General features: G+C 42.1%; 1 protein-coding gene and 1 long non-coding RNA gene across 3 annotated transcripts; one reads left to right on the forward strand and one right to left on the reverse strand.

The window, feature by feature from the left end:
• Positions 1-746: 746 nt before the first annotated feature.
• On the reverse strand, positions 747-14,125 carry NQO1 (NAD(P)H quinone dehydrogenase 1). Of its 2 annotated transcripts, none has more exons than XM_086351544.1 (6): positions 13,994-14,125; positions 5,821-5,985; positions 5,582-5,712; positions 3,279-3,392; positions 2,521-2,622; positions 747-1,663 (listed from the first exon to the last, which is right to left on the reverse strand). In XM_086351544.1, the coding sequence occupies exons 1-6, from the start codon at positions 13,998-14,000 to the stop codon at positions 1,358-1,360; spliced, it is 825 nt and encodes a 274-aa protein (XP_086207670.1). In that variant the 5' UTR covers positions 14,001-14,125; the 3' UTR covers positions 747-1,357. The 2 variants fall into 2 exon arrangements, with proteins under 2 accessions (XP_086207670.1, XP_086207669.1); XM_086351543.1 differs by lacking the exon at positions 13,994-14,125 and adding an exon at positions 10,890-11,010.
• LOC147353494 (uncharacterized) lies at positions 11,304-21,053 on the forward strand. Its single transcript, XR_015145682.1, has 2 exons — positions 11,304-11,443; positions 20,682-21,053. It is a non-coding gene; the product is annotated as an uncharacterized LOC147353494 (long non-coding RNA).
• Positions 21,054-21,581: the final 528 nt, after the last annotated feature.

Below are 21,581 nucleotides of genomic sequence, written 5' to 3' on the forward strand. Positions count from 1 at the left end.
CCTATTGGGCAAGCTCTCAAGTCAAGTCACCGTTTAGGCTTCTGGCCACAGTTTATCACTGAATCCTCTGATCCCTTCCCCGGTAGATTCCACTTTTGCCTGAAACCAGTGAATTTGAGTTTGTTTTATAAAAATGGATTTTATTTGGAACTTTTAGAAATTTACATAAAACTGCAGTGAGGATAAAGGCAAAGGCAAAAGAAAACATTTTCATGTTTTCAAACTGAAGCACCCAGCCATCTGCCATTGTGGATTTTGTGGAAAGAATACCCAATGCTTGCTGGCACCTGGTACATGAGGCTCTCCTGCCTGACGCCATCATTTGCTTGGCAGGTAAGAGGCAACCTTGCTTTGCATCGTTTCTCCTGTTTTCTTTCTCTGGACCACAAGAGGGCATTCTTTCATCATTTTCAACTTGGATTATACCAACACTTAGTAGACATGCACCTCATTTAAACAGGAAGTTAGATTATGAATGCCAAAATGGTTCACCAAAGTTAGTGAAACTCTAGGCTTATAATTTTGCCCCCAGATTCATGGAACCAAGACACATCCTTGAAAGTCATCAGTTTATAAATGATATGGGGAAAATTTCTAGGTTAGTTATATGGATCAAAAAATGAAGTACTATTTGTGGAAGGCTGTTTTTAGGTATTAGGAGTACTATTTCTTTTTGTGAATTCATTCATTATAGCAGATATAGTTACAGATGTCTTGGTTTATTTGCAGATATTAAATCAGAAGACTGAAGTGAAAAAGATTTTTATTAACTTTTCAAGGTATCTGTGTTAACAACAAAAGTTGAAGGAAGAAGGACATTCATATAGGCATGGTAGTCACTGTGTAGTAATAAAGCTAATATATATCACAAACAAGCAGAGAGTAGCAATTACTAAGCAAGTTCCTTAGGTCAGACAGATTCTGTCATTTCTTCCTCTGAGCAATTCCCTTCTGCCATAAACCACAGAGAGGTAATTAAAGAAAAATAGATCATTGAGGAGGTGGATGCTCTCTAGCCAGATTTATTCCTAAAAATATATCCCTAAAGAGAGAGGAATTAAATTGTGTAGAGGGCCTTAAAGAATACTGTCTGGCATCTTTCTACCTTTCTGTCTGGCTTTACATCCTAAGAGCCCTTTTGAGCCTAATCAGATTTTGCCATGATAGCAGTCATAAGAATTGGTTACATTATTTAATAAAGCTATCCAAAAACGTAAGAATTTAGTCTGTTCTCTACTATTCATTCCTCGTGGAAAAAGAAAAACACAGATCTTAAAAACTAAAGCAAATCAAGGAAGCTCAAAATAGAAACCAAGATTAGGTTACATTTTTAGAAGGAAGTCCGGTCTTGTGAATCTTATTTTATGGCTTTGATCTGGTTGTCCATTGGGATGGACTTGCCCAAGTGATGGCCCACAGAAAGGCCAAATTTCTTACTTTTCTGCTCATCCTGCACCTCCTTTTTCATTAAGAATCCTGCCTGGAAATTTAGGTCAAAGAGGCTACTTGGAGCAAAATACAGTGGCATCTCATCCCAAATATTCTCCAGGCGTTTCTTCCATCCTTCCAGGATCTGAACTCGGGCATCCTCGGGAGTGTGCCCAATGCTATATGTCAGCTGAGGTTCCAAGACTTGGAAGCCACAGAAGTGCAGAGTGCCACTCTGAGGATACACAAAGCACAGAGGTGAGTCACAGCTCAGACGCCACACACCTTGTACCACAGACAATGAAAGTTAATCTGGGTTTCCCAGTAGGACACCCTGATGTGAAGGCCTTGAGAATTAGTTCATAGCTCCATCCTCACACCTTGTGCTCTCTGTACCTAGCTGTTACCTATTTTAGCCTATTCAGCTGTACTCTTCTCTTAATGAATAAAGCCTTTGAAACTGTGCCAGCCTGGCACTATCTGCCAGAAGTGCCCAAAGTTCTGTTACCTCAGGGAGGGTTTCAGCTTCTCAGCAGCTGACTGTTGCCAAGACCTGCAAAGGTGCGTTTCTTTGCCTCTCCACATTACCAGACGAGTCTTCATAAAGTATTATTACTAATACTGATTCCCTCATTCTGTAGATAGCCACCTCACATGCTCTTCTTGCCAGCGTTAGGAGATTATCCTGAGGGTCCAGTGACCGCCAAAAAAACCTGCTTCAGACTTCAGTTTTATTAGCTGAACTAAATAATTTCTTAACTTTTCTTGGGCTCTGATAGTCTGTGAGACTGTAGCAGCAACTTGGAGGACAGGGAGATTGGCGAGAGATGCCAGTCACGTGGCTGTACAAACCTGGGGGAGTCATCCATGCTATCCTCTGGCTAGGAGGAGAGAGTGGTATTTGACCATGTGCACACATGAGTTATTCTACAAGCCTGGGGTCCTGGGAAGACAGGTCAGTCCTAAAAGGAAGCCCCTTCTATAGTTCTTTGATCTTCATACCTCAGGTCTGTTTCCAGATGCTATCTGGAGGATTTGGACCCAAGAGAAAATTCAGTTAATCCCCCTGAAGGGTCACTGAAAACAAGATACCTGAATTGGCCAGAGAATGATGTTCATGTCCCCATGGATACCATGCAGAGAGTACATGGAACCGCTGCCACCAGTGGTGATGGAAAGCACTGCCTTCTTATTCTGTAAAAGAAAAATCATTATCATCTACATCTCTTTGGTGACAGGAAGTTAATGAAACAGCCCCAGGGAAAAGAATATAAAAGTCCCCACCCTCCACCCCCTGCTGCCTAGCTCTGCTCCTTGTATTACTTCAAACGTTGGCTCTTCTGAGCCATGCAGTATGACTCTGCAGAAGTACCAGCCTGGAAAGTGGTACGCAGAGGGACAGGCCCAGGATTCCATACTCTTGCATGTGAAGGCTGTCACAGTAACGCAAAATCAGTGCTGACTGCTGGTGCCTAGGTAGAGTTTTTTAAATCTGTCTCCTCACAGTACTAGGCATGTATCGAGGCTTGTGATCTAGAAGGTCTCAAAAATACTTCTTGTATAGTTTTGGGTGTCTAGAAAGTGAAGACAGACCCCTTTTTTTTAATGGACACGTTCATAAAGTCCATATCAGTACATAAAGAGAAAATAGTATAATGATACATTCACCATCCTGCTTTAACTCTCAGTATTTTTCCATTCTAGGTTTATCTAATCTCCATACATCTCTCCCAAAGGGACCTGGAGCCTGATTGTGGTATCTAACTGTACTCAAAACTCTGCATCAAGACAGAGTCTTTCTAAAATCCAGGCATTAGAAAAAAGAAAACCAAGAACAATTATCCACCTACCCGAAAAGGCCCCTTATCATACATGGCAGCATACTTGTAAGCGAACTCCCCTATGAACACCCGCTCAAACCAGCCTTTCAGGATGGCAGGGACTCCAAACCACTGCAGGGGAAACTGAGGGACAGAGGACAGAGAGGTTAGATTGGGAGCACCCCCAGCACAGAAGATCCAGTGCTTAGCTGTTGTCCATGACATCACTGAGGGGGAAACTTTCTTCAGGCCCTGTCATTCCTCTTGGAGAAGGTAGAACATTCAAGAAAAGAAAATTTAAAAAAAAATCATTGCCCTTGGTCAGTCAGCTAGACAGACATTCCTATTCCTGCATACAAATAACAAATATCAGGTGGGTGTGAAGAGAGCCACGTGAAATAAAGACTTGTTTCTGTGAAATCCCGTTTGGCAGCAAAATCTAAATGGCAAGGATTGGAGGCAAAGTTGGCCTCAGTGTGTGACACCTAAATCAATATTTTCTCAAGAACTTGCTTCAGTGGGTGTGGTATCACAAATATGAGACCTGTACCTTGTGCTCATGGATGTAAAATCTTATCATTTAGAATAAACAGAACCAAAAAAAAAAAAAAAAAGAATAAACAGAACCACTCAAAATGCTATCAAATGATCAGTGTAACTAAGGTTCATCAGGGAATTCTCACAAGAAAGACATGCTGGGGCTCTTGTCCTGGTAAAAGTCGAGCAAGGCCATACCAGTATTTCTTCTTGACTCACTTAAAGGCTACGATGACAGGAACATGCCCAGAGGTTAAAAGAAAAAGCTAGGACAGAGAAGAAATTTGTAGGACTTGGTAGTTCTCCCTTTGAAGAATGGTTGACCCACAGGAAAGAGAGTAAGGAAGTCAAGTTTTAGACACGATTGAGAATGAGACCTGCATTCTTACCCTGAATCTGCCAATAATGTGAGGCATGACCTCTGCAACACAAGCCCCTTCCTCATCCATAAAAAGAGGGGCTTGAGGGGTCTCTAGGAGCTTCTCATATTCTCACATTTAAGGTGCTCCAATTGTGAAGGGCATATGTGCAGCTTTTAGGATGTGTAGGTTATTTGAGCAAGTAGATTTGGTCCCCTGTGAATGTTCTCCAGTCAGGGCTGAAAATAGAATTGGTTGGCTTGCTTGATATTAAAAGTTGACTCTCAAGTTCCTTTTGGAGAAGTGAGACAGCTGAGCAGGGCCTAGCCCATGTGGCACGTTGGTATGAATGCGGGCAGTCTTTCCTCAGGACATTTATTTTAATGTTGCCAGACTATCATTTCTAGCACACTGCTTTTGCTGGAATAAGACTCTTCCTGTCATCTGTTGCAAAACTGATATAATAAATATGGAAATCTGTGGAGTTTACATTGCCCTTCCTTGTGTTGCTGTTTTGCAGTGTGCAACCTATACAGTTGTATGGTAGTAAAGAAAACATATGCATTGGATAGAAGCTGAATTTAAAGGCCGTCCTTTCCAATTATAAAATACGGTGATTCTTAGAAGCAGAACTGCAAGTTGCTACTGCTACTGCCTTAGCTGTACTGCAACAAGAGAGTAGAAAATACAGACCAAAAAGGGGTCCTTTGAGGCACTGGCTAATGTTATGTGGCTTTGATTCATAGCAACAGGTAGAATAAGGGACTTCAAAGGTTAGAGTCTTTGCAGCTGATTGAATAACTACAAAAATCACAGCCAGTATCAAACTTAGGAAGTTTCCAGGGTCGCATACATTCCATGTTTAATACCAAAACGCTGGTTGCGGTGGGTAGCAGCAAAGTCACTGACTACAGTCCACCATTGTCAGGAAGCGTGACTTGCAAGAAGCATACCCAGTTTCAGTACTGACTGCTAATGGTGAGGCAGCTTCCAGGAGAAAGGCTGTGGTTTTGCTGCTAGAACACATTAAGCAGGGCAGTGCACACTGCACTGGGAGCTCCCATCGCAGAGAAGTCAAGCTCTTATGCCTCGCTCTACAAACTGTTTTCAGGATGCTTATGGAGATGGGGTGAGAACTGTAAACGTGAATGATTCCATGAGAAATTACTAATTGAAGAAAAGACTAAACATTCTCGGGAAAAGAGCTCAAGGCTCACATGTTATCTCTGCAGTCACAGTCATACTTTCAAAGAATACACAGCCAGCTTCATAACATCTATAAATCTGTGTAATCCTGCACCTTTGAAGTAATTATCCTTCTTTAAGGAGAGTGTGGTCAAGGGGCTGTGACTTTCCTAAGAGCACATAGCTAATTAGGTGTCAGGTCTAGGACAAAAAAACAAGTGTCTCAACACCCCTTCTGATGTCTTACCACACCTGAAAAATCACAAGGTCTGCAGCTTCCAGCTTCTTTTGTTCGGCCACAATATCTGGGCTCAGACGGCCTTCTTTATAAGCTAAAACAGTCTCGGCAGGATACTGAAAGTTCCCGGGGTCCTTCAGTTTACCTGCAGAGAGGAAAAGAGAAGCTGACGCCAGAGGGCCAAGGCGGGGCCAGAAAGCCCACAAGGGAGAAGTTCCACAAAGACCTAATTAAAGGGGAGAGCCGCTCCCACCTGTGATGTCCTTTCTGGAGATGACGGGATTGAAGTTCATGGCATACAGGTCCGACACAGTGACCTCCCATCCTTTCCTCTTCAAAGCCTCTATGGCAGCCTCCTTCATGGCATAGTTGAAGGACGTCCTCTCTGAGTGGGCCAGTACGATCAGTGCTTTTCTGACTATTTAGACACACACAAGGCACATGGAGAAAATCAGTCACCAACCAGCAAAGCTCAGGCTGCAGGGGAGCCCAGCTGGGCTCCATAATGGAAGACGTGACTTTGTTAGACACTGGGTTATGCAACCCGTCCAACTGCATCCAGAAATACATTTTCTCATAAGTCCCATTGATCAAAGGAGCAATTTTTAACTCACTGGGGAAACAGTAGCTAATTTAATAAATCGTTCTGGCATACTTAATCAAACATCTGCATAAAAATAAAATTCAGTTCAGTTCAGTCGCTCAGTCATGTCCGACTTTTTGTGACCCCGTGAATTGCAGCACGCCAGGCCTCTGTCCATCACCAACTCCGGGAGTTCACTCAAACTAACGTCCATAGAGTTGGTGATGCCATCCAGCCATCTCATTCTCTGTCGTCCCCATAAAATTATCACCTTAGAAATCTCATATAAAGTGTTAGAGGTCAGTACAGTGGTTATCCTCTATCAGGGAATAATGACCAGAAGGAAACAAAGCACCTGGGGTGCTGTCTGTGTTCTATTTTTTAAAATATTTATTTGGCTTTGCTGGGTCTTAATTGCAGCACTTGGGAAATCTATGATCTTCATTACAGCTTGGAGGATTGTTGTGGCATGTGGGATCTAGTTCCTGGACCAGGTGTCGAATCCGGACCCCATTCATGGGAGCAGAGTCTTAGCCACTGGACCACCAGGGAACTCCCCTGTTCTATTTCTTGAAATGGATGCAGATTATACAAGCGTGTGTTCAGTTGGTGAAACTTCACTTAGAACTTGTGCACTTTCCAGTGTGTCTATAACATTCAACACAAGTTTCCCACTTACAACACACAGCAACAACTTACTGGCAGATTAAAGATCTAAATTTTAAAAACTGAAACTATTAGGCTAGTATGGGATGCTCTATGTACTCTGCTTTATGTCTCATTTTTAATTGAACATCAAGGGACCACAGTATTTAAATTATAAACTCTGCTAATACCTTTATCTAGAGGCTTGTTGTCATTTTTGTCTTTTATGAAATTTCTGTTGCCAAGAAAGGCAGGATTACATTTTTCTCTTCTAGATTGAGTTGGTGTAGTGTATCATTGGTTATCAGAATACTCATAGCTTTGGGACTTTGAAATGGTAAATATTCACGATTTGTGAAAAAAGCATGACACATAACTGTATAATCTTAATTATAAAAAAATGCATGTTTAATTGGATAAATATGCATATAGGACCTAGAAAGGACACATCAAAAGGTAAACTGATTAGGGATAACTTTTTTTTTTGCTTCTTGTGTTTTTTTGTTTCCTATTATGCATATGTTAACTTTTAAGAAATGTTATTTTTAAAACCTTAAAAAGTATGGGACGAAAGGGAGAAGTTGTATAACCTCTGGATAGAGGCTACTTTTTTTTTAATTATTATTTTTTTTAAATTTTATTTTATTTTTAAACTTTACAATATTGTATTAGTTTTGCCAAATATCAAAATGAATCCGCCACAGGTACACCCGTGTTCCCCATCCTGAACCCCCATCCCCCCTCCGGGTCGTCCCAGTGCACCAGCCCCCAGCACCCAGCATCGTGCATCGAACCCGGACCCATGAAGGAAAAGCTTGACAGATAAAGCCCCAGAAACATTAAAAATTGTGTTTAATGAAAGTTTCCAGAAACAGAGTCAAAAGACAACCAGGAGAAGATATTCACAACTCTTACCAAAAAGAGTTAAAATCCACCCCCCAAGTTCAGTTGCTCAGTCGTGTCCAACTCTTTGCAACCCCATGAATCACAGCACACCAGGCCTCCCTGTCCATCACCAACTCCCGGAGTTTACTCAAACTCATGTCCATCAAGTCGGTGATGCCATCCAGCCATCTCATCCTCTGTCCCCTTTTCCTGCCCCCAACCCCTCCCAGCATCAGAGTCTTTCTAATGAGTCAACTCCCCGCATGAGGTGGCCAAAGTATTGGAGTTTCAGCTTCAGCATCAGTCCTTCCAATGAACACCCAGGACTGATCTCCTTTAGGATGGACTGGTTGGATCTCCTTGCAGTCCAAGGGACTCCCAAGAGTCTTCTCCAACACCACAGTTCAAAAGCATCAATTCTTCGGCGCTCAGCTTTCTTCACAGTCCAACTCTCACATCCATACATGACCACAGGAAAAACTATAGCCTTGACTAGACGGACCTTTGCTGACAAAGTAATGTCTCTGCTTTTGAATATGCTATCTAGGTTGGTCATAACTTTCCTTCCAAGGAGTAAGCGTCTTTTAATTTCATGGCTGCAGTCACCATCTGCAGTGATTTTGGAACCCCAAAAAATTAAGTCTGACACTGTTTCCACTGTTTCCCCATCTATTTCCCATGAAGTGATGGGACCAGATGCCCCCAAAATGCCTACAAATAATTAGAAAAAGACAATACAATAGAAAAATAAGGATAGAGAAGGAAATTACAAAAAAAACAATAAGCAAATGAGAAGGTACCCTGCCAGGCCTGTGAGGAAGAACAGATTAAAATGAGACATCATTATTTACTGATCGATTGGCAAAACAACTTAAAGACAAATTACATCAAGGGCTATTAAGAGTGCATTAAAACTGGCACATTGCCAGTGGGAAAATGCATTGCCTCAGCCTTTGGTGAGAGCAATCAAGCTGAATCTTTAGACATTTTAAAGATACATAAATCTTTGATCTAGTTGTCCAACTTTGGGGAGTCTGTCCTACAGACTGTAAGCATCAGGATAGATGAGCAAGGATGTGTAATGAACCCTTGGACCCTTGTAGTCATTAGCAAAAATTAGACATAACCTCAATTGCCTATTTATGGAGCACATGTGAATAAATTTTATGATACTACTGGAATGCGAAGTCAAGTGGGCCTTAGGAAGCATCACTATGAACAAAGCTAGTGGAGGTGATAGAATTCAAGTTGAGATATTTCAAATCCTAAAAGATGATGCTGTGAAAGTGCTACACTCAATATACTAGCAAATTTGGGAAACTCAGCAGTGGCCACAGGACTGGAAAAGGTCAGTTTTCATTCCAATCCCAGAGAAAGGCAATGCCAAAGAATGCTCAAACTACTGCACAATTGCACTCATCTCACATGCTAGCAAAGTAATGCTCAAAATTCTCCAAGCCAGGGTTCAACAGTATGTGAACCATGAACTTCCAAATGTTCAAGCTGGTTTTAGAAAAGGCAGAGGAACCAGAGATCAAATGGCCAACATCCACTGGATCATTGAAAAAGCTAGAGAGTTCCAGAAAAACATCTGCTTTATTGACTATGCCAAAGCCTTTGACTGTGTGGATCACAACAAACTGTGGAAAATTCTGAAAGAGATGGGAATACCAGAACACCTGACCTGCCTCCTGAGAAATCTGCATGCAGGTCAAGAAGCAACAGTTAGAACTGGGACATGGAACAACAGACTGGTTCCAAACAGGAAAAGGAGTACGTCAAGGCTGTATATTGTCACAGTGCTTATTTAACTTATATGCAGAGTACATCATGAGAAACACGGCTGGATGAAGCACAAGCTGGAATCAAGATTGCCGGGAGAAATATCAATAACCTGAGATATGCAGATGACACCACCCTTATGGCAGAAAGCAAAGAACTAAGGAGCCTCTTGATGAAAGTGAGAAAGTAGAGTGAAAAAGTCAGCTTAAAACTCAACATTCAGAAAACTAATAAGATCATGGCATCTGGTCCCATCACTTCATGGCAAATAGATGGGGAAACAATGGAAACAGTGACAGACTAAGGTCTGTCTAGTCAAACCTTTGGTTTTTCCAGTAGTCATGTATGGATGTGAGAGTTGGACTATAAAGAAAGCTGAGCACTGAAGAATTGATGCTTTTGAACTGTGGTGTTGGAGAAGACTCTTGTGAGTCCCTTGGACTGCAAGGAGATCCAACCAGTCCATCCTAAGGGAAAACAGTCCTGAATATTCATTGGAAGGACTGATCCTGAAGCTCCAATACTTTGGCCACCTGATGCGAAAAACTGACTCGTTTGAAAAGACCCTGATGCTGGGAAAGATTGAAGATAGGAGGCAAAGGGGACGACAGAGGATGAGATGGTTGGATGGCATCACCAACTGAATGCACATGAGTTTGAGTAAGCTCCGGGAGCTGGTGACGGACTGGGAAGCCTGGTGTGCTGCAGTCCGTGGGTTTGCAAAGAGTCAGACACGACTGAGTGACTGAACTGAACAGAATATTATGCTGTTACCAAGAATGAGTTTGCTGCATGTATTGATATACTGTCACCCTGAAAGATATACGGGATATATCATTAAATGTTAAAATGGGGACCTCCCTGGTGATCCAGTGGTTAAGACCTCCTTCCAATGCAGGGACTGTGGATTCAGTGCCTGGTGGGGGAGCTAAGATCCCATGTGCCTTGTTGCCAAAAAACCAAAACATAAAACAAGTAATATTCTAACAAACTCAATAAACTTTAAAAAATAGTCCACATTTTAAAAATCTTTGTAACGTGAATGTGAATCTACTTTTATAAAAAAGAAAGAAACTCCATGTTTGTAGGTAGATCTGCAGTCTATTGCTCTGAAGAGAAAAAGATGTGGCATGATCACATGACACTGTTAACAGTTTTCTTAGGCAAGCAAGAGGTGGCAAGGGGGCAGACGCAGAGGGGAAGATGAGCTTTTTCTTGGACATCTTTTGTGTTAATAAAGTCATTAGAACATGCCTGCTTCTGCAACAAGAGCATGTAAAGGGTGCTTACTACATGCTGAGCATTGTTCTAAGTACTCTGTATTCTTTTTCAGTTGTCACAGCAACCCTGTGAGGTAAACAGAATTAATATCATTAGGGATGGGAAGACTGAGGCACAGAAACTTTAAGCAAGTTACCCAAATTTACCTGTTAAGTGGTGAAGCTGGAATAACTTGAAAATATATAGAGAGAGAAATCCACACAACAACATGCAGGGCATGGGGAAGAGTACCAGAGAAAGGAAGTTCACCACCACCATCCTCCCGAAATTGGAGCTACAATTTTATACCTTACTCTTTAAAAGCAGTGACTGTGGGTGGAACTGAGGAGAGAGTACACCTGCAACTTCTTATAGTATTGTTTGAAGAAAATTAAGGCACCTGTAAGCCTTTAGTCCTCTCCCTGATTTCAGTATTAACCACACCTGGCGTAGGCATCTCCCATTGGCTTAAACTCAGTCATGTGTAAGTTTTAGGTTCCTGCTTGTCAAAAAAGAGGATTCCCAAGCTTGGCCTGGCCTTTTGGGCTCCATAAACTCAGATTCGGTGGGGTATAAATTTGGTGATGATTTAAATGCTACAGAAGTGATTTAGTTTTTTCTGAGGTAGCCTGGGAAAATGGAAAGGAATTCCTGAGGCTGCTTCAACAAATTCCCACCCAATTTCTTATCAACTCATGGACTGAACACTACTGAGAGCAACGTGAGTATATTAAACTCTAACATGTGTTTTCTTTGTGATTTATCTTTACATTAGTCATATCAGTTTATTAAATACCGCTTTGTCAGTTTTTATTCTCATGGCTTCATACCTACATATGTACATTTTAATTTTTAAATTTATATATATATATAGTTTCACTTCTTACCAACATTAACAAACATTTTATAAGTAGTAAAACATAAAGGTGATTCCCAGAAAATGAGTAAGTCAAGACATCTAATCTCTTGCTTTCAAAGGGCTTACATCTACTAACTACAGTACAGCCATGACTGTTACCTTCAAAAAAAAAAAAAAAAAAAAAAGATGAGACTCAAACAGGAAGAATATATTCACAAGAAATATAACAAATAGAGCTCAAAATCTGAAATATATAGATTTCTTAAAAACAACCCAGTAGAAAAATGGTCAAAGGTTATAAATGGGCAATCAATAGAACAGTTGTGCATATTTGCTAGAGGTACGGGTAAAGCGAGAGATAAGCCCACCTCTCCAGTTTTCAGGTCATTTTCCATGGCCAAATCTGAGTTTTTTTGGACTTAGAGGGCTCAGTTTCCCTTCCTGCCATTTAACTAGCTACACAAGCTTGACTTTATCAGAATTTACTCAAAGAAAGGCATAAGACATATACACAAGTAACTAACAGAGGAAAACTGTTCACTTCAGGGCCAGCCCCTCCGGAAAGGCCTTGAGAAGGAGCTGCATTTGAGCTGAGTCTTGGAAGACAAATAGGGTTATTATCAGTACCTCTAATTTACCATTCAGTATAAAGAAATGGCAACCCACTCTAGGACTCTTGCCTGGAAAATTCCATGGACTGAGGAGCCTGGTAGGCTACAGTCCATGGGGTCACAAAGAGTAGGACACGACTGAGCGACTTCACTTCACTTTGCTTGTCCTGCTTGTGATTAACCCATCTGCTAGAAGTGAGTATGTAACATAGCTAAGCACATATTGTTAATGCCTCTCTCTCCCTGCACCAGTTCCTTTTCAGGTCTCAATCCCTAAGCAATATGCTCCCAGTCCGTCCTCATTTCTCTGTGTCCCCACCATCCTACACCTTCTATTTCCAATCCACATCCACACCAACCACCCTTCTTTCCCCCACCTTGAAATGCTAATGTTCTCACGGACCCAGCCTCCCCACCTCGGTTTACTGAGCACTTAGGATGCACCTGGCACCTCTCTAGGCATTTGGGATATATCAACACAAAACAAATCTTTGCCATTTCCTACTCCAGAGGATCTTCCCTACTCAGGGACTGAAGCCGAATCTCCTGCATAGGCAGGCAGATTCTTTACCACTGCGCTACCTAGGAAGCTTAATACTAGTTATACAAGATCTAAATCTTCCCATTTTCCCTCACTAGCTCCCCCAACCCCCACCCCTTTTTTTGGGGGGGTCTGTTACACATAGATACAGAACATTCTATAGGATTGGAGAATGGGGAAATAGTTCTTGCCCTAGTATTTCAGGAGGGGTATTGATCCCCTCCAGACAGCTGAGGTACAAATAACCTAGAGGGAAACAGCCACTAATCTGCAGGCAGAAGCCTTGTCAGCCAAGCCTACCCCTTAGGCCTACCCCTTAGGCCCTGAAACCTTGGGTGGGCTTCCAGTCCCCAGCTTAGCTTAGCCCTTTTCTCTTGAGAACCTAAGTAGTCTGTCAGCTCCAAAAGCAATGTCTTCCCTCACCCACTTACTTTTAGCAAGATGAGGTTGTGTGTTTGTGTGTGTGTTTTCAGAAGGTAGAACTAGGTTCATAGGGAGGGAAATTACAAAAAGGTAGAATTCTGCCTTCTAGGAAGGAAATAGGTATCAAGATTTTAGCTTATTATCCAATCTCAGACTAAGGCTCTCTGGAAAACAGGGATTCCAGCCGCAGCAGGTGTTGCAGCTGGTCCAGCACGTGTGAAAGGCCATTCACACATTAGATTCAAGTCGTGGCCTCCAAGGTCCCCCTACGGTTGACGGTGGAGAAGGGAGGCTCTGTCACTAGAGGAGCACCCAGATCAGGTTTGCCCACTCCAAGGGTCACAGTCTGAAAAGTTTCCTAGCCCAGCAGCCTGGAGCTGGGTCTGATGTCCATCAAACTGAAGGAAGCAGCTTCCCCAGCTCAAGCACCCCCACCGCCAGATCCTCCAGTTTTCCTCCAGAAGTTGGGAATCCACCTTTTTAAGTGAAATTGCCTATATTTATTTTAAATGTTAGCAACTTATTCCAAAAGATTTTAAATACTATTAAGGTTAAGCAGGGTGTGCAAGTGGGCCAATTTGGTCTCCGACGGCTGATTCTGACCCTAGAGGGAAGGAACCTTTTGCTTCCAAGGTCAATTCTCTCCTAACCGCCCATCGTAGTTTCTGGGGGTGGGGTAGAAACAGGAGCCCCTCCTCTCCCGGCATCTGTCAGGGCTCATCCAGCGATTCTAATGCCTCCACGTTTCCAGTTTTAAGTCGAGGAAGAAAACTACAACCTCCTGCTGGGGACAGCAAGGCTCCTGGAGTGGTTGGAGCCGGGGGAGTGGACACTCACCAGCCATGGCTCCGGCGGCACGCTGATTGGCTGGTCTGTTGGTTGCCCGGGTGACTCAAGCTGGGGAGGGGGTGGAAGGCAAGACCCTCAGGCTGCTTAGCGAGCTGCCATCTAGAAGGCGTCACCGGTGCTGCCCGCCACCGAGCGCCTGCTACTTTATACCCAGTCAAGCTGGCCCGGCCCATAAAGTAGGGAGCCAGCAAAGGCGGAGCCGCCGCTCAGGCCCTGGGGTGCAGGGCGGAGCACGCCTTGGCTGAGGTTCTAGGAAGAACTGGCAGTCTGAGTGGAGGCATAAGGACCCTTGTGGAAGAAGGGTTCCTAGGGGATAGGGAGTTAGGAACCCATCGGTCTGGGTGGGTGTGGGAGGCATGTCTTCTGGACCCTGTTCTGAAACCACCCTGGGACAAAAGGAGGAAGTGTCCGATGGAGTCCGGGGTTCCGTTGGGCACGCTATCCAGGCCCTCTCCTAGCCCCGGGGAATGGCTCTGAATGGAATGGGCCGGTCTGAGAGAGGAAGGCGAAGGACTGCAGTTCTTTAGACTCAGATTCGCTGAGTCATTGTGACTAGACTTAGGATTCTAGGGCTAAGATGACCTGGGAGACTTGGTTCTAGAGAAATGAATTTATTCCTGCTTTTGCAAGGTTCACATTTTACACTTGCTGGGGCCGGGGGGGTGGGTTTGGGGCTCCCCCCCTAGAATGTAGATCCCGGGTGCAAACCCCTTCTCATAATCAGGAGAAGAGCTTTTTTTCCTGAAGAGCTAGTCCAAGGCTTGTTATCATCATCAGGGGAAGCACTTAAAGACCAGCCAAGACAGATAAGAGTGTAGTGCTGTTTATCCAAAGTCCTACTTAGGACAATTGATCGGAACAAAGTTTTACGTTTTTAAGTTTATCAAAAGTAAAAGTTATAGTAAAGTCTTCATCCTACAGAAGGAAGACACTGTCAAAAGGTGAAGGAAAAAGAAATAGAACTTTAAAATACTAACATAAGCTTCAGAGGGACTTCCCTGGTGACTCTCCCAGTGGTTGGATCGCTCTGGGCACCCATTGTGGTATGCGTGGACTGGATCCCTGGTCTGGGAACTGGATCCCGCATGTTAGCCCTGTGCTGGTGGAAGGAAAAAAGTGTAACCGTCAGAAAATTTACAGGTGATAACTAAGAAAACTCGAGGGAAGAAAGATGGGAAGCACACTAGGGGAAGAAGCAAAATTTAAGGGGATGAGAAAACTCAAGCAATCAAGATAACTTTTTAGTGCAACTTATTAAAAATCCATTTGAAGGCAAAAAGCTTGAACAGATGAAAAATTAAAATGTTAAATAAAGATGGGCTTAGTACTTTTACCAAGCCAAGCCATTTTGCACCTAAAGCAAGAGGAAGAGTTAGTTGCAAGGGATTATTTTGTTTAAAAACAACATTCAGTCGAGTAAGTTTTAAAGCTCTTGCTAGCTTTATTCAACAATTCAGGAATCCGGCAGCATTCAAGACTTAGCAGACAGAAAGGAGTTCTGAGGAGCTGTCCAAATTGAAGAATTTTCTAGGTGAAAGGAAGCAGGAAGAAGTTATGCGAGGCAAAAGGTGGGTTAATTATTGCAAGATTACATTCCTTTAAGGGATGGCAGGAATCTTTCAGGCAGATTACTGAAGATTCCAGATTGACTAAATTTAAGAGTCCATTTCTGTGAGAACCAAAACTAATTAAGTTGAGGTTTAGTGACCTGAAGCAGCCTAGGCAACTCCATTTTGGGCCTGTTTTGTTTTAAACAATGCCCTCCTTTTGATCAGACTCAGCCTGAGAGATGTAACTTAAAAAAAAAAAAATTTTTTTTTTAAGGTTTTAGTGCTACTCCCAGCAAAACTCTGGAATTCTCATAATTTTTTATGAGTCTCTGTGTTGTATTCACAATATCAGACTCACTTTTTTTGGCTGCACTGTGGACCTGGCGAGATCTTAGTTCCCAGACCAGGAATTGAGGCCAGTGAAATCACTGAGGCTTAACCACTGGACTGCCAGGGAATTCCTATCAGGTTCACTTTAAGTCAGTTTTTTTCTTTGATTTTCTTCTGAGAGTCTTTGGGAAATCCTTGGTTTGGTGGTTAGCAGTTGCAAATATGCATTTAAAACTTTTGAGAAAATAGAGCACATGAAGGAGACGACTATGATTTTTATAAGGAGGCGTGTCTGGAGTGCACTTGAGAGCCATAGTTCCCAAGACCCAAGCCAGTCAGAATCAAGTAAGTCAAAGAAAGACACTATTGAAGGAGGGTCTCTTTTCAAAGTCAGCTGGCTTATGCAGTGATCTTATGTAGCTGAGTCTTAATTTCCTCAGAGGTGTCAGTCCAAGTATAGCAAGTGGTATGGGCTGTACACAGCACAGTTACCCTCTTGCTCAGCAAAAGATACTTGTCTTTCTTTCTGACTTACTTCACTTAGTATGATAATCTCTGATTGCATCCGTGTTGCTGCAAATAGTGTGAGCACACTCAGACTATTTAGGACTTCTGCCCATTTTTTGATTGGGTTATTTGGTTTTTTGCTGTAGAAATATTCTTGGTCCGACATCTTGGAGGAAGCAGTCCAACTTGCAGTTGGCTACTTCTCTTCCTAGTCAATTTGATTTTGAGGTCTCCAGTGTTTGCACAGGACCAGATGTCTGGTAGAGCCTTCTTCAGGTGTGAAATATGCACCCAAGGTTCAACACCTTGTAATTTGACAGGGGTATCAGTGATCAAAAGCACTTGGTAGCACCCTTTTCTTGAATCTGACCTTTGCAAAGCATCAGAATAAAACAGTAGTAGTCTGTAGCCAAAAGACTTTAAAATGCCCATGATTAAAGATTTGATGAGAGTTTTTTACAGTGGAATTAATAAGGAAATTTGGTCATTTATGTGATACACAAATTTTAAGATCATAACTGGAATTAGGATTGATAATATTATACTAGGATATGTCCAATTTCTAGGAATTTCTATAACAACACCTATATTAATAACATGCATCATACAAATATAATCTAGGAAGGTTCAACTTCTTAACATCACTTCTTCCTTTTTTTTTTTTTTTTTTTTTGATAATGTTTCCCAAGTAATATAACAAGTCAAATAAATGTAACTAGCTCAACATCTTATCTGGTGAGCGACAAATCCTTTAGATTTTCCAGGGGCCTTTTGGAAAGACTTAAAGTAAGTTTGAGCTTAAAAGACTCCACTTAGGGACCTCCTTGGTGGTCCAGTGGTTGAGACTCTGTTCCCAATGCAGGGGGCCTGGGTTCAGTCCCTGGTCAGGGAGCTAGATCCTATATGTTGCAACTAACACCTGGCACAACCAAGTAAATATTTTTTTTTAAAGACTCCACTTAGAATTTTTTTAATTGAAGTGTACTTGATTTACAATGTTTTGTTAGTTTCTGGTGTATAGAAGAGTGATTCAGTAATCTGTGTATACAGTTTATACTTTTTCAAATCCTTTTCCATTATAGTTTATTACAGGATATTGAACATAGTTCCCTGTGCTATACAGTATGACCTTGTTGGTTATCTATTTTGTAGTGATTTGTATCTGCTAACCCCAAACTCCTAGTTTTTCCTGTTTTCCTCTTTGGTAACTGTAAGTTTGTTTTCTGTATCTGTGAGTCTATTTCTCTTTTGTAAATAAGTTCATTTGTATTATTTATTTTTTAGATTCTACATAAGTGGTATCATGATATTTGTCTTTAGCTGTCTGCCTTCCTTCACTTATAAGAATCATTGCTGCAAATGGCATTATTTCATTCTTTTTTTATGGCTGATTAGGATTCCATTGTGTGTGTGTGTTAAAAAGATTCCGCATCTTTTTAATTCATTTAGGCTATGCTGCATCTTCACCTATGCACTGGCTTTTCTCTCCTGGCAGGGAGTGAGGGCCACTCTAGCTGTGGTCGCTCTAGTTGTGGTGTACAGGCTTCCCACTGCGGTGGCTGCCCTTGTGAGCAGAGGCCTTAGGGTGCCCAGGCTTCAGTAGCTGTGGCTGGTGGGCTCAGTAGGTGAGTTCCCAGGCTCGAGAGCAGAGTCTTAGTTGCTCTGCGGCATGTGGGATCTTCCCAGAAGAGGAATTGAATCCATGTCTCCTTCACTGGCAGGCAGATTCTTTACCACTGAGCCACCAGGGAAGACAGGAAGACCCTTGCATCTTCTTTATTCATCTGTTGATAGGTATCTGGGTTGTTTCCTTGCTTTGACTGTTTAAATAACGCTGCGATGAACATAGGGGGTCTTCTTTTGTGCTGTGCTCAGTTGTGTCAGACTCTTTGTGATGGCTCCTCTGTCCTTGGGATTTCCCAGGTGGGGATACTAGAGTGGGTTGCTATTTCCTACTCCAGGGCATCTTCCTGACCCAGGAATCACACCTGTGTCTCCTGCATTGGCAGGTGGATTCTTTACCATTGAGCCACCTGGGAAGCCCTGACATAAACTTGACTTGACTTTTAATAAACTTGGGTGGAATAAAAGTGTTTAATTTTGGTAACTGTAAAGGCATGCCTGTTTTCATCAAAACACAAACTAGCTTTTATATACCAAAGATTATTCTAATCACATGAATATGAATAGAGCTCTTTATAAATAATACCTTCTAGAGTTAGAAAAGAATGACTCATTTAAAACATATAGACATACATAAACATGCAGACAGAGGCAAATAGGATCTTATGGCTTTTGTTTTTCAATTTTATATGTGGGACAAGTACAATGATGCAAAATCCACTAGTTTAAAATAGAACAGTTGGATCCAAATTGTATTTCTGGCAGATGGACTCAAGTTAAGTTTTCCTACTCCAATAACTGAAGCTTTTCACTAATATTTGTGGTGAAGATTTTTAAGATTTTTTCACAGGCCTAATTTCCAAATTAGGTCTGGAAGATCCTCCAGAGAAGAGAATGGCAATCCACTCGGGTATTTTTGCCTGGAGAATCCCATAGGCAGAGGAGCCTGGCGGGCTACAGTCCATGGGCTTGCAAAAAGTTGGACACAACTGAGCAACTAACACACTAATTTCCAAATCACCTCCCCCCACACTCCTTCTGATAAGAATTACCTTTGTTTCTAGAGGAGACCAGGTCGAACATTTACATATCACATGGCACAGAAAAAGAATTTAAGTTTCACCAAGAAAGAATTTTGTTCCCCAAGTCCAGATGTTTTACAATATCTACAAGCCTTTTACGATGGATAGGAGAGGTTTGGAAATTGGAAGAAAGAAAAGGTGTGGTTTGAATTGCTTCTAGAGGTACATTTCAGTTCTTGTAAAGACTCAATTTGCAATACAAGAACAGTTTGGTTTTTTAAAATATTTATTTATTTTGCTTTGCTGAGTCTTAGTTGTGGCATGCCAACTCTTAGTTGGAGTGAGTGGGATCTAGTTCCTCGACCAGGGATCAAACCCAGGCCCCCTTCATTAGGAGCATGGAGTCTTAGCCGCTGGACCACCAGGCAAGTCCTAGTTTTTCACTAATTTTGATTTTGGTTTCCTACTGGATATTTAGAGAAATAACTGGTAAAGTTGACCAGAGAATCTCTTGGAGTCCCGTCAACGTGGGAGGTGTCCACGCATGGCCTCCTTCAAGGGTGGAAATGGGGGCCCTTAAGTTTGACGTGGAATGATTTTGTTGCAGAGAAAAAGCCAGTTCTGACTCCATGCTGGAAACTGTTCCTTTGACTTGCTTTCCATTTCTTTTGTTACTATAATTATACTTAATAGCTGTTTCCTTTAGGAAATGGCAAGTGTCTATCATACAGCTTATCTAGTGCTAATAGGGCAATTCCTGATTGACTACCGTAAGGTTCTGTTTCTGGGAGAGCAGAAACTTTATTGGTTTGGTGATGTGGGACATAGCAAAAGCTATTGTCATATTTTAAACAATTTAGTGTATTAATTTTTTTTCATCCTGGACTTTCTTCACTAATTTTGATTTTTTTAAAAAATATTGCATGATTGGGACTTCCCTCACGGTCCAGTGGTTAAGGCTCCGAGCTTCCACTGTAGGGATAGCAGGTTTGATTCCATGATCAGGGAACTAAGATCCTGCATGCCTTGTGGTGTGGCCATAAATGAATAAATAAATAAGTAAATAAATATTGCATGATTTAGGGAATTCCCTAGTAGTCCAGTGTTAGGACTCCATGCTCTCACTGCTGAAGGCCTTGGTTTGATCCTTGGTCAGGGAATTAAAATCCTACAAGCCACGTGGCACAACCAATAATAATAATAGTAATAAAAATAAGTTAAAATACTGCATGACTTATATTGATACTGTCTAAAGTTGATAAACCAAGAAATAGAGCACATTATCAGAGTGTAACCACCAGAACCATTAAATACAGTGTTTCACAATATTTCTTCTAGGAATGAAAAGTGACAGAAGATTATTTATGTTTAAGAATGAAAACTTTTAAGGGGTATGAGAGTTTAATGAAGAGTTTGCTACTCAGTAAGTTTTTGAGGGGACATGAGGGTCCGTCTAGTCAGTTCAGTTCAGCCGCTCAGTCGTGTCCAAATCTTTGTGACCCCATGAACTGCAGCATGCCAGGCCTTCCTGTCCATCACCAACTCCCAGAGTTTACCCAAACCCAGGTCCATCAAGTCCGTGATGCCATCCAACCATCTCATCCTCTGTTGTCCCCTTCTCCTTCTGCCCTCAATCTTTCCCAGAATCGGGGTTTTTTCAAATGAGCCAGCTCTTCGCATGAGGTGGCCAAAGTATTGGAGTTTCAGCTTCAACATCTGTCCTTCCAATGAACACCCAGGACTGATCTTCTTTGGGATGTACTGGTTGGATCTCCTTGCAGTCCAAGGGACTCTCAAGAGTCTTTTCCAACACCACAGTTCAAAAGCATCAATTCTTCTGCGCTCAGCTTTCTTTATAGTCCAACTCTCACATCCATATATGACCACTGGAAAAACCATAGCCTTGTTGGGAACACAGAGTTTTAGCCACCTGGGAAGTACGTCCTTTTCCAAATTCTTGATGCCTTGTGGTATGCTGTGTTTTAAAGTAATGTCTTAAATAAATAAATAAAGTAATGTCTTGTGTGTGACTTTTCATTTTAAGATGGTGGTCCACAATGTTTATGGCAGCAGAGATGGGTTTCATGGAAGGCAATTATTCCATAGACTCGGGCTGGGGCGGAGATGATTCAGTGAAGCTGGCGATGGGGAGAGGCACATGAAACTTCGCTCTCTCAACTGCTGCTTCCCACCTGCTCTGCTGCCTGGCTCCTAACAGACCACAGACGGGAGCAGTCTGGTGGTGGGGGACCCCTGTTTTAAGACAGTACTTATTGGCTTGCTGTTATGAAAGTTGAGGACGAGTATTTGGACAGCATCCACCAACTCGGCCTTTTCTCCCTCCTATTTTTCCAATATGGTGATAGCAAAAACTCTGACTGAATCAGTACTTAGCGTTTATGCTATTACGACAACAGACAAAGCAATGAATTATGATTACGTTTCCTCTCTCCTACAACTTTGTATCTTTCTAGAGCAATATTTGCCTCTTTTTTCATGATTTTTCTGTACTGTAAGCACTCACGGTTCCCAACCATGCCATCT

This window comes from Bos grunniens, chromosome 18 (genome assembly GCF_055505025.1).
Source record: "Bos grunniens cultivar Pamir isolate PY7600 chromosome 18, Bosgru_T2T1.0, whole genome shotgun sequence".
Lineage (NCBI taxonomy): Eukaryota > Metazoa > Chordata > Mammalia > Artiodactyla > Bovidae > Bos > Bos grunniens.

What these genes read in the sequence shown, in the direction of transcription:
- NQO1 (XM_086351543.1), bottom strand. Translation starts at nt 11,001, where the DNA reads ATGGTGGTGGTGAACTTCCTTTCTCTGGTACTCTTCCCCATGCCCTGC. An exon ending in ATGATAAGGGGCCTTTTCGG is followed by an intron (nt 2,623 to 3,278) that starts GTAGGTGGATAA and finishes TTTCTTTTACAG; the next exon opens with AATAAGAAGGCAGTGCTTTC. An exon ending in TCATTCTCTGGCCAATTCAG is followed by an intron (nt 1,664 to 2,520) that starts GTATCTTGTTTT and finishes GTGTATCCTCAG; the next exon opens with AGTGGCACTCTGCACTTCTG.